At 40.2% G+C, this 15,967-nt stretch overlaps 1 protein-coding gene across 7 annotated transcripts in view; it reads left to right on the top strand.

The window, feature by feature from the left end:
- Positions 1 to 412: 412 nt before the first annotated feature.
- The window catches only part of ALS2 (alsin Rho guanine nucleotide exchange factor ALS2), a 65,038-nt gene continuing 49,483 nt past the window's right edge, over positions 413 to 15,967 (top strand). The window contains exons 1-6 of one of the 7 annotated variants that reach the window (XM_073306427.2): positions 413 to 525; positions 1,638 to 1,703; positions 6,627 to 6,770; positions 8,743 to 8,897; positions 10,683 to 11,599; positions 15,101 to 15,461. In XM_073306427.2, the coding sequence (XP_073162528.1) occupies positions 6,751 to 6,770; positions 8,743 to 8,897; positions 10,683 to 11,599; positions 15,101 to 15,461 (1,453 nt within the window). In that variant the 5' untranslated portion in view covers positions 413 to 525; positions 1,638 to 1,703; positions 6,627 to 6,750. Of the gene's footprint in view, positions 526 to 603; positions 918 to 1,637; positions 1,704 to 3,455; positions 3,517 to 6,626; positions 6,771 to 8,742; positions 8,898 to 10,682; positions 11,600 to 15,100; positions 15,462 to 15,967 lie in introns of those variants that run through there. The other 6 variants (XM_073306428.2, XM_073306429.2, XM_073306426.2 and 3 more) reach the window with 6 other exon arrangements.

Below are 15,967 nucleotides of genomic sequence, written 5' to 3'. Positions count from 1 at the left end.
GGCAGGAGGATGATATGGGGTGCTATGGGGCCAAGTGGCTGAGGCCTGCCCTGTGCTGGTGGGTGGTGACCAGTGCTTGGGGTGCAGGGAAAGGTGCATTTACCCCGGCTCTATGGGATCGGTCTAATGTTAGGGCTGTGCCGTTCCCCTCCGGGGGGGGGGGGATGCCCCTAGCACCACCGCCTCTCCACCCCCTCATTGCACCGTGCGGGCGGGGGAGGCAAACCATCCCCACGCGGTCCGCCTTGTGCTAACTCTCCCTCCCCGGCGCTCACATCCCGCACGGTTCTCTAACGCCCCTCATACTAGTTTGTCCCAAACGGACGCCCGTCTGCGCGCTCAGTCCAGCCCCCGCCCCTCAGTTCGACCTCTTTACCAACCCGCCCTGACTCGGAGGGAGCTGGCGTTAGGCTCCGCCCCTTTGCCCCCGCGTGAATCAGCTGATCTCTGAGCCCCAGAAGCCGGCGGCGATCCGGCTGTTGAGGCGAGAGCGGTGCCAGGTGAAGTGGTTCCCGGCCGGCTGAGGTAGCGCGAGCGCCGGCTTCAGTGAGGAGGGCGCGAAGGGCTGGAGCCCGGCTGGGAGTGAAACTTGAGTCACGTGACGCGGGGGAGGGGGGGGCGCGAGCCGCTCCAATTGCCCAACCGCCTCATGTGTTCCCCAGGGCGCGCAAGGCCCCCATCTTTCGCCGTCCGCCTGCCCGTGCCCCTCAGAGCTCCGCTCCGCGCGGGGACCGAGAGCCGGGGGGCTCTTGCCGTGGCACGTCCCCCGCCTGTGCGCGTCTCCCTCAGCGACCGGGTCCCTGGGACGTGGCTGCCTGGGGGTGCCAGGTGCCGGCTGGGCACTCAGCGCCTCCCCGCAGCCCGGAGCGCTTCGGGCGGGCGGGCGGGCGGGGATGGTCCCCGGCCACCCCGCTGAGGTGAGGCTGCCTCAGGCCCCTGCATCCTCTCCGAGGCGGGCAGCGGGTTGGGGTCTGGGTGCAGGTGACCTGCCAAGGGGGCCGGTGGCGTCTCGGAGTGGGGGAATAACTAGGGCTGTGAGATACACGGAAGAAAGGGGCCAGCGGCCCCGCCGGGCAGTGAGATGCAGCAGCCGGCCCAGCAGCCTCTGGGGCGGGAGCCGTGGCAGCCCCTCGCGCAGTTAAAGCTGGAACGGCCAGAGCGCTGGGCTGGCCAGTGGCTAGCTCACGGGGTGGCAATAGGTCCATGGACCAGTGCAACCTCTTTGGGTCGCTGTGTTGAATTCAGCTCCCTCGGGCGTTAAGTGAAGGTTATCTGGCGGCTGTTCAGTCACCTGTGTAAAATAAGTTTGGTAATGTCACTCCAGTTCCCAGAGGATTAGTGCCCACCATGAAGGGGTGGAGGGAGTCCAGCTTGACTGGTGCTCATTTGACAAACGTGTTGATAATGTCAGAAGAGAGACCATGGATTGCTAAGTAGTAGTATTTATTAAAGGTGGCTCTTCCAGGGCTAGGCTGAAGTGTGCTTATGGAGGAGCATGCACTATTGTTAATAGTACTGTGTGGGTGTGCTTTTTTGTGACCAATTATATGGCATAAACGTCAGATGAAATACATGCACAGATCAAATATCTTAATTTAAAAAAAAAATCTAATCTAATTTCTTTTTTTGTTCGTCAGTGACTCCCACTCACATGCTGTCAAACAGAAGGGACTAGCAATTCTAGCCTGAATATTTTATTGAAGGTTTGTTTACTCCTCCAATAAACTCTTTCCCCTTGTGTTGGAGCTGTACTATTGCTTTTCAGCAATTCAGCCCAATTACCAGATTCCTCCTGATATTAAGCTGTTCACATCTTCTGTGTTTTTTCTCTTCTGTGTCTAGATGTTCCTCTTTTTTAAAAAAGTTCTTTATTTTAGCTGGTCTCTCCTCCTCCCTCCTACCCTGTTTTTGGTTTGCTAAAATCTTCTTTTTCCCCACTCTGCTTACCTTTCTACACTATGTCTCCTAGGATCACATTTCCAAAGGCCATATGTCAGCGCTGTCTGCAGTTGCAATTACAGGTTCACCTGCACTGGTGTTAGCAACATTGGGAGCCCTAACATAGATGGACCAGACCTAATTGGCACAGTGTTAAAAACATTGTTGGCAACTAGTGGTCCATATACATGGGGGCTACCTGCATTGCTAATACCAGTGGACCTGAACCACTGTTAGCAACAACGTGACCATTACAGAAAACTTTCCAAACATCAGCAGGGCCAACTTTTGTCTGACTTTATGTACCTGACTGAGGAGGGCTGGATGTAACTTCCTCCAGAACCCCTGCTGCTGCTTCATCAGTTTGACAGAAATATTGCAAATTTATGTTTTTGTTAATATACATTTGAAGCATATGCTGCAACACATTTAGTTAAAACTTCCTTTGTGACTATTTAGCTAATTGTGTTTTGTATAGTCACTGAAATGTGTGGTCCAGTTATTAAATGGAAATGGTAAGTAAATCAAAGGGGGACGTACCTATAAAAATGAGGTCCTTTGTTTTGGTTGAGTTTTGAGTGTAATGGGAAATGTACTGTGGCATCGAATATGTGTGATTTTATCACTGAATGGTCAATAAGGAACACAGTTCTATAGTAACCAGCATACTATATATTGTATAATATTGTACTCTTTTTTTTTTTTTTCTTGAGTTTGAAATTATTCTTACTAGGTTATAGGATAGTGCACTGATGTTTCACTTCTTGGAACATTTGGGCTAAAATCTGAGGTTAGGTCACCAATGGAAAGTATAAGGTCCATCTCTTGATAGTCACCATCTGTCCACAAAACAAAACCATCCCATAATTTGGCTCTATTCAGCATTATTTCTAGTTTTTGTTCAAGAGAGGCCTAGGTTTGGAATAGTAGGGATGTTGCATGTCAGGACTGCGATGTGTGGGCAGAGCTACATAAGTACTGGCATAGTGTAAAGTTCGCACGTGATACATGGCTTTAAAAGTCTGCACCTGGTGGCTCACTTTCATGAGCATTAAACTCATGGAGACCAGTAACATTTTTAAAACCTTTGTAATCTAATATAATGTAGAGATGAATTTAAGAACATATGAAGATAAGTAAAGGAAGAAAAATTTTTTGTTTGTTTTTAAGGTAGCATGTCCAGTGATCAGAATATAGTTAGAAATTGGGAATTCCCAAGCTCTAATCTGAGCTACTCACTATGGCTTGGGCAGGTTATTTAAATTTTGTCCTTCAATTACCTATCTGTACAATGTAAATAATAACAAACTGCCTCACAGGAGTGATATAAGCTTTAATTATTCCTAACATAGAATTTAAAGGTTTTAAATACCTTAGAAATGACATTGTTGTTTGTTCCCAGGAGTCAAGGTCAGTGAGGTAATATCTGTTATTGGACCAACATCTGCTGGTGAAAGGGACAAGTTTTTTAGCTTACACAGAGCTCTTCTTCAGGAGCTTGGCTGTTTCACCAAAAGAAGTTGGTATGATAAAAAGTTATTACCGCATCCACCTTGTGTGTCTCTAATGAATGACAAGGTATTGTATAAAGATAACTTAGGTAAAACGGTTAATGTGTAATTTAAATAATACTTTCTAATCAGTATACCTAGTAACTTTTTAATTTTAGTATACGGAGTGTGTTTACAAAAATTAAAACACCACTTACCTTTTCTATTTTGCCTAGTCTCAATCCATGTTGTAATTTTTTCATACTTAACTACATCAACTGTATAGTGCTATTCTTCAGATGAGTGCTAGAAGAGATCTTGCCAGATATCTAAAACTTAGTCCACTGCTCAGTTGTTCTTAGCACCTTAACAAAAACAAAACTAAAACTTTGTAGCCTCTGATGTTACAAAACATGTGCGTGCATGATCTTGAGTAAGCTTAGTTTCCTGCTCATGACTACGATCTAATCACTGGGTGTTTACCATTATCTGTGTAAGTCTTCCTTCACTGGAGTCATATTTCAATCGTATCTGTATCTCTGAAGCCTGGGTTGCCCACAGTGATGGGGCACTGGTGAATTTAGGCATACGTGAATCTTTGAGTCTGATGACACTTTCTAACCCTAAGAATTTGTGGTTTTTTAGTTTCTTCACTGTAATGTATTATTATTACGGATAAGAATATTTCACATGGCTAGAGGTTCCAAAAACATTTTGTGACTCATTTTAAAAAATTTAAGCTGTGGTTTATTGATTTTTCTTGGGTATTGCATATCATGACTTTGAGATTTTTAATCAAAGATAATTTTAAAATGACTTTTTGCAACAGGTGTTAACTGTAAATGTAACTGAGGCAGTTAGTAACTGTGTTGTGGGAAATATGGCTTAAGTGTCCTATTTCTTAGAGAATGGGCCACAATATTTAATCAAGGTTATCTAATTTATTTTATCATTGTTTTCAGATTGTATCATATTAAAATAAGTTGAGCATTTTTATTTGATGGCTCTTTTATTTATCTCTGAAAAATGTCATCACTTGGACTTAGTTTTTATTAGAATGACTGCATGTGACAAACAATATGCATCAGTGTAACATCTTTGAGAGAGACAAGGTAGGTGAGGTAATATCTTTTATTGGACCAACTTCTGTTGGTGGAAGGGACAAGCATTTGAGCTTCACCGAGCTCTTCTTCAGTTTGACACGTTGGTTATCTTCAACAGCCCTGAAGAAGAGCTCGGTGAAGCTCAAATGCTTGTCCCTTCCACCAACAGAAGTTGGTCCAATAAAAGATATTACCTCACCTACTTTTTGTGTCTCTCTTATTCTTGCACCAACATGGCTACAACAATAGTGCAATGTACTGTATTTGAACAACTGAACACTTTTATGCCACAGCCATTATTACCTATCAACTTTATGTACCTGAAATGTCACCCTCTCTGCCCCCCTTCTCTCAAATATGTAACTATTTGGGGTAATTGGATTTTGTGTCTGGTTCCCCAAAACTCTGTTTTTTCCCAACTCAATGTACGATATTTCACATTTATCTAATATTTTGTTAAATTGTAGAATGCTAGATGCATCTGATCTAGTACAAGAGGTTATCTACACATAACTAAACTTCATGAGTGTGGCTGACAGAGTTTTAGTTCTAATCTTTCTACAGTAAAAGGCTTACAACTTCTCCGGGTTCTGAGTCTTTTCTCTGTTTCCTTTGATGCATAAAAGATCCATTCAATCAAATTGAATGCTTTTTCAGCACATCTCCCTGTCATAATAAACACTGTTATCTTGTCATAAGATTGCAAAACTTTCCAAAGATCTCTTGTACATAAAACCAAATTGATTTGAATGGATATCACCAGCATGCACTGCTGTCATTTTTATCAAGGATTATTTTTAGTTCAGTGTTTAGCAAGGCATTTGGCCAATAAGAATCAAAGTTTTGAATTTCTGGATGTTGATAACTGAGTGAAAAGTCATTGGTAACTGTTTCTTATAAACAAAATTAAAATTATTTGAAAGACGTACTGTGGTTTCTTTGCATTCAAAAGGCCGTATATAAGAATCTTTATGGGACCTGGTGTCTTCAATAAATATAATATGTAATTGCATCTTTAACTTAGTCTCTGCTTTAGGAAGGTTTTACAGTAGAGTAAATGATGGTCTAGGTATTCTGTCTTTGACAAATGCTATAAAATTTAATGCAGAGCAGAAAGGTATACAATTCTTTAAATCTGTTTTTCATCTCCAGTGGATTTGAAATCAAATTGTTTAGCCTCCTTCTACCTGAATTGCAACCTGCTGCACTGGAAGTGTGTTTAAGGGCTTCCATCTAAGATTTTAAAAGTAGAAATGGGAAATTGTTGTCCTGGGGTGGGAGGGCTGGGAGGAGAGGTGATAAGATGGTGGGTGGGGGGGGAAGAAAGACCAGGGTTTGAAAGCTGAAAGGACAAAAAGGTTGGAGACAACTGACCTTGTCAGTTTTAAACTCTCCCATTTCTCTGTGAATTTGGCTATGCTGTATGCACACTCCTTTATAAGCTTGCACAGTAAAGAGTCTTTAATCTATAATTTAATTCTTGCATTATTAAATTCCTACTATAGCAAAAGGCCTAATAACTGTGCACTTTAGTAGTAGTATGTATTTTATGATTTGGGAATAAGTTTATGGATTCAGCACTCCTAATTGTATGAGCTGATTGCAGTAATGCTTTATTGCTGTATTATTAAGTCTGAGTATAGAAGTATATTATTAAACTATCAGATATCAGTGAAAAAGTTGCTGTCTTGCTGTTAAATTTTTGAATGACATCTTTCGCGTATTATAGAGATGTTGGTATAAACTACCTTTTTGTCCAGGAAAGAGAAGTGTCATTGCAAAAGCAACACAACACTTTCCAGAGATTTCTGAATCCTAAATACTACTTTTTAGCAGTTTGAAATAAGGATGTTGCTGGTTGGGAAAGCTCAAACAGCCTGCTTATAGGCTGAGTCTATTCTGTCTTAGAAATAGCTTTGTTCAATCTGTTTGACGCCATTGTAGGATGAGTGGGCAGAATATGTCTGACTTTTGTTTTGCCACTCAGTATGAAATAGTCTAAATACTTTTAAGCATTGTTATAGTGTGTGGATGTTCATTTATTGGACATCTAAGATAGTGTGTATTCAAAGCTTTATCTCCTGTCTTTTTACAGTGCTTACGGGTGATGTGCAGTTCTATAGCCTATTCATCTTACAGTTTCACGGAACAGTTTGCAGAACGTATGGGACAGCTCTGTCAAGAGGAATGATTTGGTGATGGAGTGCTTCCACTGACTGATGGACCAACAAGAGAGAAGGTAAAAACATGCTGAGACAATACAGACCCCATAAAACCATTTCAGTTAATAACTGCCTTTAAAATTAATTTCTAAGGTCTAAATTAAAGTTGGGCAAAAATGTTTGGACAGTTTTTTGGGGGGGGGGACAAAAAATGCATGTGTGAGTCAACTAAAACATTTTAAGAATTTGTATTTAATTCAGCAGATTATTTTGGTAAAAAAAAATCTGGAAAATTTTTTTTTTCACTTTTTAAAAAAAATGTAGATTTTAAATGACTTTTTCTTTTGATTTTTAGTTTTATTAAAAAATTTTATTTTGCGTTAAACAAAACATTTAATTCGACCTGAAACAAAAGTGGTTTGTTTTTTTTTGTTTGCTGAAAAATGTTCATTTTGTGCCATCTTGAAACAATTTTTTTCTGTTTATTTTCCAATTTGGCCAGCGAATCAAGGAATCAGTTTGCACAGCTCTAGTTCAAATGTTCTTTGTCAATATAATTTTTTAGAATACTGTACAGTATTTTAGGCCAAAGTAAAAAAAATGTAGTAGCTTAATCATACTTCAGGATTTTGGGATGATTGGTATTCTCCATGACTTCTTGCAACTGTGACTATTTTTTTTAATTTTTTTTTTTAAGTTAGCTACTGAAACTTCAGAATGTCTGTTGAAAGGTTGAAAATATGAACTCACCAGAAATCATTAACACTTGTGTACAGTAGAATTTACTAATTTAAAAAAATTGTGTGCATGATTTTCAGTTCTTATGAACAGCACTGGATTGACAGGTCTGGAGACTCAAATCCTCTGATTATTCAGAGAAACACATGCAGCAGTGGCTGTATAAACTTTCACTGCACTGCCCTCCTAATGTGCTTTAGCCTGCCCTAGAGGGGTGAAATCTTAAGTGAAAGAGAGAGTTCATTCTTCATATCCTTTCACTCCTTAGCCGCTTTACTGTGACTACCAACAAAGGGGTTGGTTAGTGTCAGTTGTAGTTATAGTTTTTGTAATGTGGGCGTTTACACTCGGGCAATAAACCCACCACATTAATTTCACAGAGGGCTATTAGATGGTCAGTATCCATTCGTTAGCACTTTCGGCTGAATATAACATGGTACGGTGATGAAAGGCTCTGTATTCCATTATTCTGCCCCCTAGCAAAATGTATATTATAATTTTAGTAAAATATCCAAAATGTGTCACATTAATTACTACTTTTCTTAATTGGATAAAAATCCAGTTAGTTAATTTTCAGCAAATTCTATTTTAAATAAAATTTATCTAAAGTAAAAACTGTCTTTAAATTTAAATGTTGGTTCTACTAGTTGGACCAAATGCCGTACTTGTAACTTTACAAGAGCTCTTGTCGGTCGTCGTTGTCCTTGTCCTCAGCTTTCTGACATGGAAACCCAGCAGAAAGAAAAAGAACTGAAATAAGACAACATTCCATCTGAACAACTTAGTCTCACCTGATCTTGGATATTCCAGAGTTTCTCAAAAATAGACTTCCTTCATAGTTAGAGATGGTTTGATGAGACTATAAAATGTATGAATATTTGCTGCAGCCACCCTCCAACAATAATGGATGTACCATGCTCAAATGGGTGCAGATCACCCCTTAGCAGTAGGTTAATTGTTTTTAGGTTCTTTTAGGTTGGAGGTGAGATGTCACTTCATACTCTACTGTAGGCCCCCATTACCGTAGTAACTGAGCATCTCACAGTCTTTAATGCATTTAACTTCACAACATCTAGGTGAGGTAGGTAAGTGCTATTTTACATCCAGGAAACAAAGTACAAAGTAAGTGATTTGCTCAAGGTCACGCAGGAAGTCTGTTGCAGAGTAGGGAATTGAACCTTGGTTCCAAGTCCAAACTTTAGTACCTTAGTCACTGAACCGTCCTTCCTTTCTTTCCTATATGTAAATGAAAAGTAAACTGGCTTGCAGAAAACTACAAGCTGATTCTTCGATTCTTCCTTTTCTTTATAGCTCAGCAGAGGCAGAAGGAGCCAAAGAGAGAGGCCTGGTCCATATCTGGCAGGCTGGTTCCCTCTCCTTAACACCTGAGAGACTTCCAGGCTGGAGTGGAAAGACAGTACTGCAGGCAGCTCTTGGAATAAACCATGGGTTGCTTCTAACAGAAGGTAGTAGACAGTATTGTTTTAGGTCTCAGACCATGAACAACTTAAAATTCCGGTTAACACTAGATTGAAATTAGTGTAAAATTCTAAACCAAACTTTAAAGAAATATTTAAGATTTGTACCAATTTGTACCAAAATGTCTTCATTGTAAAGCCTGAGTAAGAGTCAACTTTTCTACTTTATTTTCATCAGTCATTTTAAATTGCACTAGGCTAATTTTTCTCTTTAATAAAAAGTGGCTCAAAGTTTGAGAAGCCTTACTTATAAAATGGCAAGATAATTTGGAGCTACTTCACCCTCTGTGTTACCTCTAAATGCATGTTACAACAATGTATTGGATTTAAAAAATACAACATTACAAAAAGTCATCTTGATATGGGATAACTTTGGGTTTTTTTGTGTTCTGAAAAATTGCAAGCAAGTAGATGCAGCAGTGAAATTTGATCAGTTGTCTCTTTGAATCAAAAAATACTTTCCAAAAGACAATTCCTTTGGTTGTGATATATTTTGCCACTTGATTGTACTGATCAATTTACCGTTCTAAAGATTAGACTGGAAGTAATGTCTTTGATATTTCTCTGATGTTTTCAAAGGAAGAAAATAATTTCACACCTTTTGTATATCACTGAGCTGCAGGTAAAGAATGTTATCGTTTAGGGGAATGCCAATTAGAGCCAGTTGTAATTTGTCTGACCTGATAGACCTGTCTAATAGAACATTTCTGAACTAGAAAAACTTTGCTTCTGTGCACATATGACTTGAAGTGCACTGTTTTATGGATATGACTGTAGTGACCACTGGTATATACCAATCAAAAAAGTGTTAACTAAATCAGTCCTTCTTATAGGATTCTATTTTTTTGTCTTTTTTTGTTGCTTGCTGATTCATTTCAAATGAGTTGGCACTGTTACCACAATCTTGGACAATGTTGATGAAATTCCAGAGAGACTATGTTTAAAAGGTCAAACCAAGTATATTTTTCCCTAATTAAGGAATAAATAGTAGGACAGTAAAATTTAACAGTAAAATTTACTGTTTTATGCACTCTTGCTACATATCATGATCCAGCACTTTGGCATGCTTCAGGGACACTGAATATTTGTACAGCTAGAAGGCAACCATGCTTTAACCTGCTCCTCCAACATTGTTGTATTTGTAGAGTACATGGTAGGCCCACAGTCTCCATGGAAGCCTTAGTTTAGACTTTCCTTTGTTATATTTCAAGTCTGATACTACAATATTAATAATGGTACAAAATTAACTTCTACTGAAGATGAACAGTGTAAATATTAAGAAATGGAATATGTTTTATGCATTTTAAGAGAATTTTATGCAAATTCTCTTGATATTAGTATATCAGAATGATTGATTAGCACTGGCAGGCTGAATTACACTCATTCATGAAGGTATTGACTGAAAAGCTCTCTTTTGAGCCCATAATAGATTAGCAGGTTGCTCAGAATAGATAAAAATTTAAATTGGATGTACTAGAATTCATTTCTAAAGGCAGCATGCAATACTAGGTCAAATCCCCACTGTATAATGCATCCATGCTAGTGATTTACTAGAATGGACCAACAGATAAATCAGTATCAAGTGTAGGACTTCTTGCCAGCAGTAGCACAGAGTCCCTAATAGTTATTGAAACCAGATCTCTCAGATAATTTCAGTAAATCAACAACTGCAGTTAACACTGAGCTCAGAACAAATTAAAAATGAAAATCTGATTAAATGAGTTCCTTAGTTGTTTATATGGTTAACTTCATTAGAATGATGCTGTCTTTCAGGTGGCGAGGTCTACAGCTTTGGAAAACTTCCCTGGAGGGTTGGGCTAGAGGAAACTTGCACTAAGAGCCCCATCTTAGAAAATGCTTTGGTTGGACAGCATGTTACTACTGTGGCAGCTGGAAGCTACCATAATGGAGCAGTGACTGAGAGTGGTGTGGTATACATGTGGGGAAACAATTCTGCTGGACAGTGTGCAGTGGCTAACCAGCCCTATCTGCGAGAACCAAATCCTATTAGTATTTCTGACTCTGAAACCAGTCCTCTGCTGTCAGTCAGGATTTTGCAATTGGCATGTGGAGAGGAGCACACCCTGGCACTTTCACTAAGCCGAGAAATATGGGCATGGGGAAGTGGCTGTCAGCTAGGTCTCATAACAACTACTTTCCCAGTGACCAAGCCTCAAAAGGTAGAACACCTGGCAGGACGTGTTGTGCTCCAAGTTGCCTGTGGAGCGTACCACAGCTTGGCTCTTGTACAATGTCTCCCTGCACAGGACATGAAACCTATCCCAGAGAGATGCAATCATTGCAGCCAGCTCCTGATTACGATGACAGATAAAGAAGACCATGTAATCATATCGGATAGTCACTGCTGCCCATTAGGTGTGGCACTGGCTGACTCCCAGTCAGCAAACCATGTCTCCTGCTCCTCATTGGAGACTCTTGAGGGGAAAAGTGCTACAGGTAGCCAAAGTGAGGATTGTCAGAAAACCTTTGTAGAAGATGAGCCAGCTGCTTCAGAATCAGAGGTGACAAGTGTGCTTTCTAACAATGATGGACAGGAAGATAGTGGAATTTCCAGTCCTGGAAAGGTTTTGTTTCCTGATAAAAAAGCAGTAAAAGAGTACTTGGAGAATCTGTCAGATCACCCATTAAATGACAGCCAGGAGAAAAGCATCAGTACAGAACTTGAACAGGTACCAGCCATCATTGGTCTATACTTTTTCTCTTAATATTTGTACTGTATGCATGACATCCCATAATGTGCCCATGAAAACTAAAGGATTCTCAATATTAACATAATTTTGAACCTATAGCTACAATTCTGGAGTTATCACAGTGTTTCTTTCACACTTTTAGCAATCAAACACAAATACAGAAGTGATTTTGGACTGAAAGTAGAATTGTCGTCATGCTTGTTCAGTCCTGGGCCTTTATATGAGCAGCCTTGCCAGATAGTTCTCTAGTCGTGTGCTGTGGACTATGCAGTAGTGAGAACCCACTAAAACCCATCTCCCGTTCCCTTCTCTAGTTCCTTAGGATATATTGGTATCCTGTTCAGCTAGATCAATATTCTGGGATTTGGCCAGCTGGTATAATACTTCTGTTCCTATGAAGAGAGACCCCCATCACTCTCACAATTCTGTCTGATTCTTCTTGAGGCAAGCTAAGGATTTTAGCTGGATAGTTAACTTTTATTGAAGGATCCACATTTTTTTCCCTATTTGCCCCACTTTGGGAGACCGTGGCGAATTAATCTTCCACATGTCAAACTTATGACGGTCCAAAGACAGCAGTAATCAGCAGACCTTTTAGTAGCCATCAGAAGGGAAACTCTTGATTTGAGTTATCGAATCTGCTGTAAAATGTGTTGCTATTTTGGAGGGTTAGGGGAAGAGGAGAGGTGGTCTGACATGTAAAGAAACAACCCATTTCAAACTTTTTGCCTACATGTCATCGTTCAAACTGAAATAATCACTTGGTTGACTTAATAAGAATATTTAAGTGATGTAATATGTAGATTATTCTGTAGACGACCACACCAGATTTATCTGTCCAGCAGTGTTGTCTCCCCATCCCTACCCAAGTTCTGTCCCACTAGATAACTTTATGCTAGGGAAGTTTGTTTCTGCTTGGAAAATCCTTTGTACTGCTAGTGGCATCTTACTATACAAGCAGCATGGTGGCTTCACAGATGAACTTGGAAAATTACTGCAGTAGCTGCAGATACTATGTATGAGTCACTTTCTTGAGTTTATATTTTGTAAGTATGTGGGATCTCTTCTAGAGAGGCCAGTTCCATCCTCCCACACTGTTGGATTTTGGGAGTTAAGGAAGAGGAGGTGGTAAAGTTAAAACCAACTTTTTATTTTCAACAGTTGTGGACTCCTCTGAGGAGTAGAAAACAAGTAGTCTCCTGCTCATTTTCTTCTCTTCCTCTCTTTTCCCCCCCACCCCCCATGTTTCTGAAAATACTTTTGCATGCACAGTTCACAGAAATACAATATAGTATTACCTCAAAGCCTTGAAGACTCACTGAATCTTAACACCATGCAATATATGGATGCTGTTTGAAGGGGAAAGATGAGGACGGAAGGTGATTGTGTAATGTTTCACTTACAGTGGCAGTTAGAGGTTTTCCCTCTTGATGTAGCTTCTGTTCACAAATGGATTGTGTCTTTCTGGGTTGCTTGGAAGTGTTTGTAGCCTGCTAGTATATTCTTCAGGGCAACTGCACCTGTATTCCCCCTCTATGGTCCACCATGGTCATTCACACTAGGCTCCCAGCTCCTTAGTTTTCTCCTCTCTTGGGCACAGGTTTGCATCTCTGTCTCTCCTTACTCGGGTTTTTGCAGACTGCACCATTCCCTGCCTATACTGTGAGTTTCCTAGCAACCATTCCCTCAGATTGCCTAAGCAGGCCTGCTCTGCCTTCTCCTCAGAAGCTATCAAAAGCATAATTGCCCACTGTTAGAAGTTGCCACAGAGCCCTTTCTAAGCAAGCATATTTCTCCTGAAGGTGAAAGTATTACAGAGAGAACATATTAAAAGAAATAAAAGAACTTACCTGCAAGCTAGTAAGCTTACCAGAGATCACTCCACTGCAACCAGGGCTCTAGCAGATGGTCAGTCCCTCAAACCCCACCAAAGAGTTTCTCTGTGGTTACACATTCATAACATCTTTTGCTCAGAACAAGAACCCCCATGAATCTGAGAGTCACTCCTTTAGACAGGTTGGGCCTTTGATCTTGGAACAGGTAATCAACAGACAGTGGGGTTCTCCTCAAGGTGTATCTTTAAAAGGTTGGGTCTGGAGGTTAGAATTTGCATTCCTCCCTCCGGGTATTTCCTAGGAAACCCACTCAACTAAAAGTTCATGCTTCTCTGGTACGTTCTTTAAAAGAGTCCTTTGAAGCTCATAATACTTCTCAGGGTTTACATTAGTCATATCTATCTTTTCCCCCTCCAGACATTATATACAATCCTACAATAATATATAAACATTTGCATTTTTAGTATGGTACACTCCCAAAATACTTGAACTTAATTCACTAAGGTTTATCCACAGTATTACAGGAAATTGTCATATTGGTCATATTTATATTTCATAAATAAGAATGATTCCAGTATCTCTTAGTCGTCTTTATTCACAATGAAGATGTCAAAAGGATCCCTTTATAGGGAGGCTATAGGAAGATGTGTATTAAGGGACCTATATGAAGAAGGGAAATGGGGTTTACTGCCTTTTGTATTTGATATCTGTCAATAGCTTGAAAGCTGTTTTCGGTAGGGTTTTAGTATACTGCTTTTTATATAATGACTGGTTCTAATTGGCTGACTATAACAATAAACTTTAGAGGACTGTATTCTGATCTACACCAGAGCCATAATTTTTGAGGTCTGCCTGACGAAGCCTCTCTGGTACATTCCTGCTTATGATAGTGCTGTCTGTATAAAGCTTTATTAACAACTTAACTAGATGTCTGTCAGTATGAGCAAAGTTAATAATTTGTTTTCCTTTGATAAGCTTTCCCAACTGCCTTCTCATAAAGGTAGCATGTTTGCTGATATACTGTAATCAACAGCAGAGACTTGAAATTAAAGGCACATAGTCAAGGTTATAAGCCCAAAATGTAACCCCTCTTTTTATATTCGCAAGTTATTTTATTTTTTCAAAACATGCATTCTTCTCTTAAAACAAAACAGAAACAAAAACCCACTGTCCCAGCACTAATTAATAGCCCTTCACTGCCAAACCAATATGCAACAGAGAACCTGTTTTATTACAGGTTTCAGAGTAGCAGCCATGTTAGTCTGTATTCGCAAAAAGAAAAGGAATACTTGTGGCACCTTAGAGACTAACCAATTTATTTGAGCATAAGCTTTCGTGAGCCACAGCTCACTTCATCCGATGAAGTGAGCTGTAGCTCACGAAAGCTTATGCTCAAATTTGTTAGTCTCTAAGGTGCCACAAGTACTCCTTTTCTTTTTGTTTTATTACAGAAACAGGTATTGATTTCCAGCTTCCAACTATAAAGGATTATTATGAAGTGGAGACTTAAACTACTAAAAAGTGTCTTAACAGTGTCTGATAAATGCAACAGAGGGTGTAAGAGTACTAGAATTATTTAAGGTCACACTGTTGCCCTGGGTTGGGAATTATGATAGGTTTCATTGATTTCTCTTTCTGTTTTTAGCCTTCTCAAGAAGAACAACTCACTGCTTGTCTCCCTGGCCCTCCAGGTGTAAGTACATCTGCCTTGAACAGCTTGGTGGTCTCTTGTGCATCAGCAGTTGGTGTGAGAGTTGCAGCTACATATGAAGCTGGGGCGTTGTCTCTGAAGAAAGTAATGAATTTCTATGGCACAACTCCAGGTGAACTAGGATCTCAGTCTGGTAGTCCTTCCCCAGGTCCTGAGGGGCTGAAGGACACTCGGGAAGAGCAAGTCAAACTGGAATCAATGCAAGGAAAGAAGAGTTCTAGCCTAGTGGATATTCGAGAAGAAGAATCTGAAGGAGTCAGTCGAAGACTTTCCCTCCCTGGCTTGTTGTCCCAAGGTAAGATAGTGACTAGGAGGAACCAAGAGGCCAGGGAGAGTTAATGTAGTGTGGTAATTCCTAGATGTATGCCTCATTTGACAATATTACCTACAGTATGAACACAGATTCAACCCCCTGCTGAGATGTGTGTAAGGAAGAGTCCTTCAGACCTTATTGAATGTGGAGAGAGAGGGGAGAAGACTAGTGGGAAATGCATGCTATTTGAGCAAGACAAAGGACTTAAAATAAGGATTATTTCAAACCCATTGTGGTGCTGCTTTTGGTGATATGGATGTTTGTTCATTACAAAAGGGACTGGTAACCACCAACTCACTTTATGTAGTCTGCATAACAGATGTCAGTTGGTCTGACCCTCTGTCACTACTGCTCTTGATTGATTTGGAGCCAATGGTTTAGAAAAATTCCCTGTCCCATTACCAAACTTCTTAGCCAGGTGGTCTTCTCCTTTCTTGTTTTTAATGTTAACTGTTCTGAATATGCAGTACTTTGTGTAACACACAGTA

Source organism: Lepidochelys kempii, chromosome 11, assembly GCF_965140285.1.
Source record: "Lepidochelys kempii isolate rLepKem1 chromosome 11, rLepKem1.hap1, whole genome shotgun sequence".
Classification (NCBI taxonomy): Eukaryota; Metazoa; Chordata; order Testudines; family Cheloniidae; genus Lepidochelys; species Lepidochelys kempii.
The sequence above is the reverse complement of the archived record's forward strand: the minus strand, read 5'-3'. Positions and strand labels throughout refer to the sequence as shown.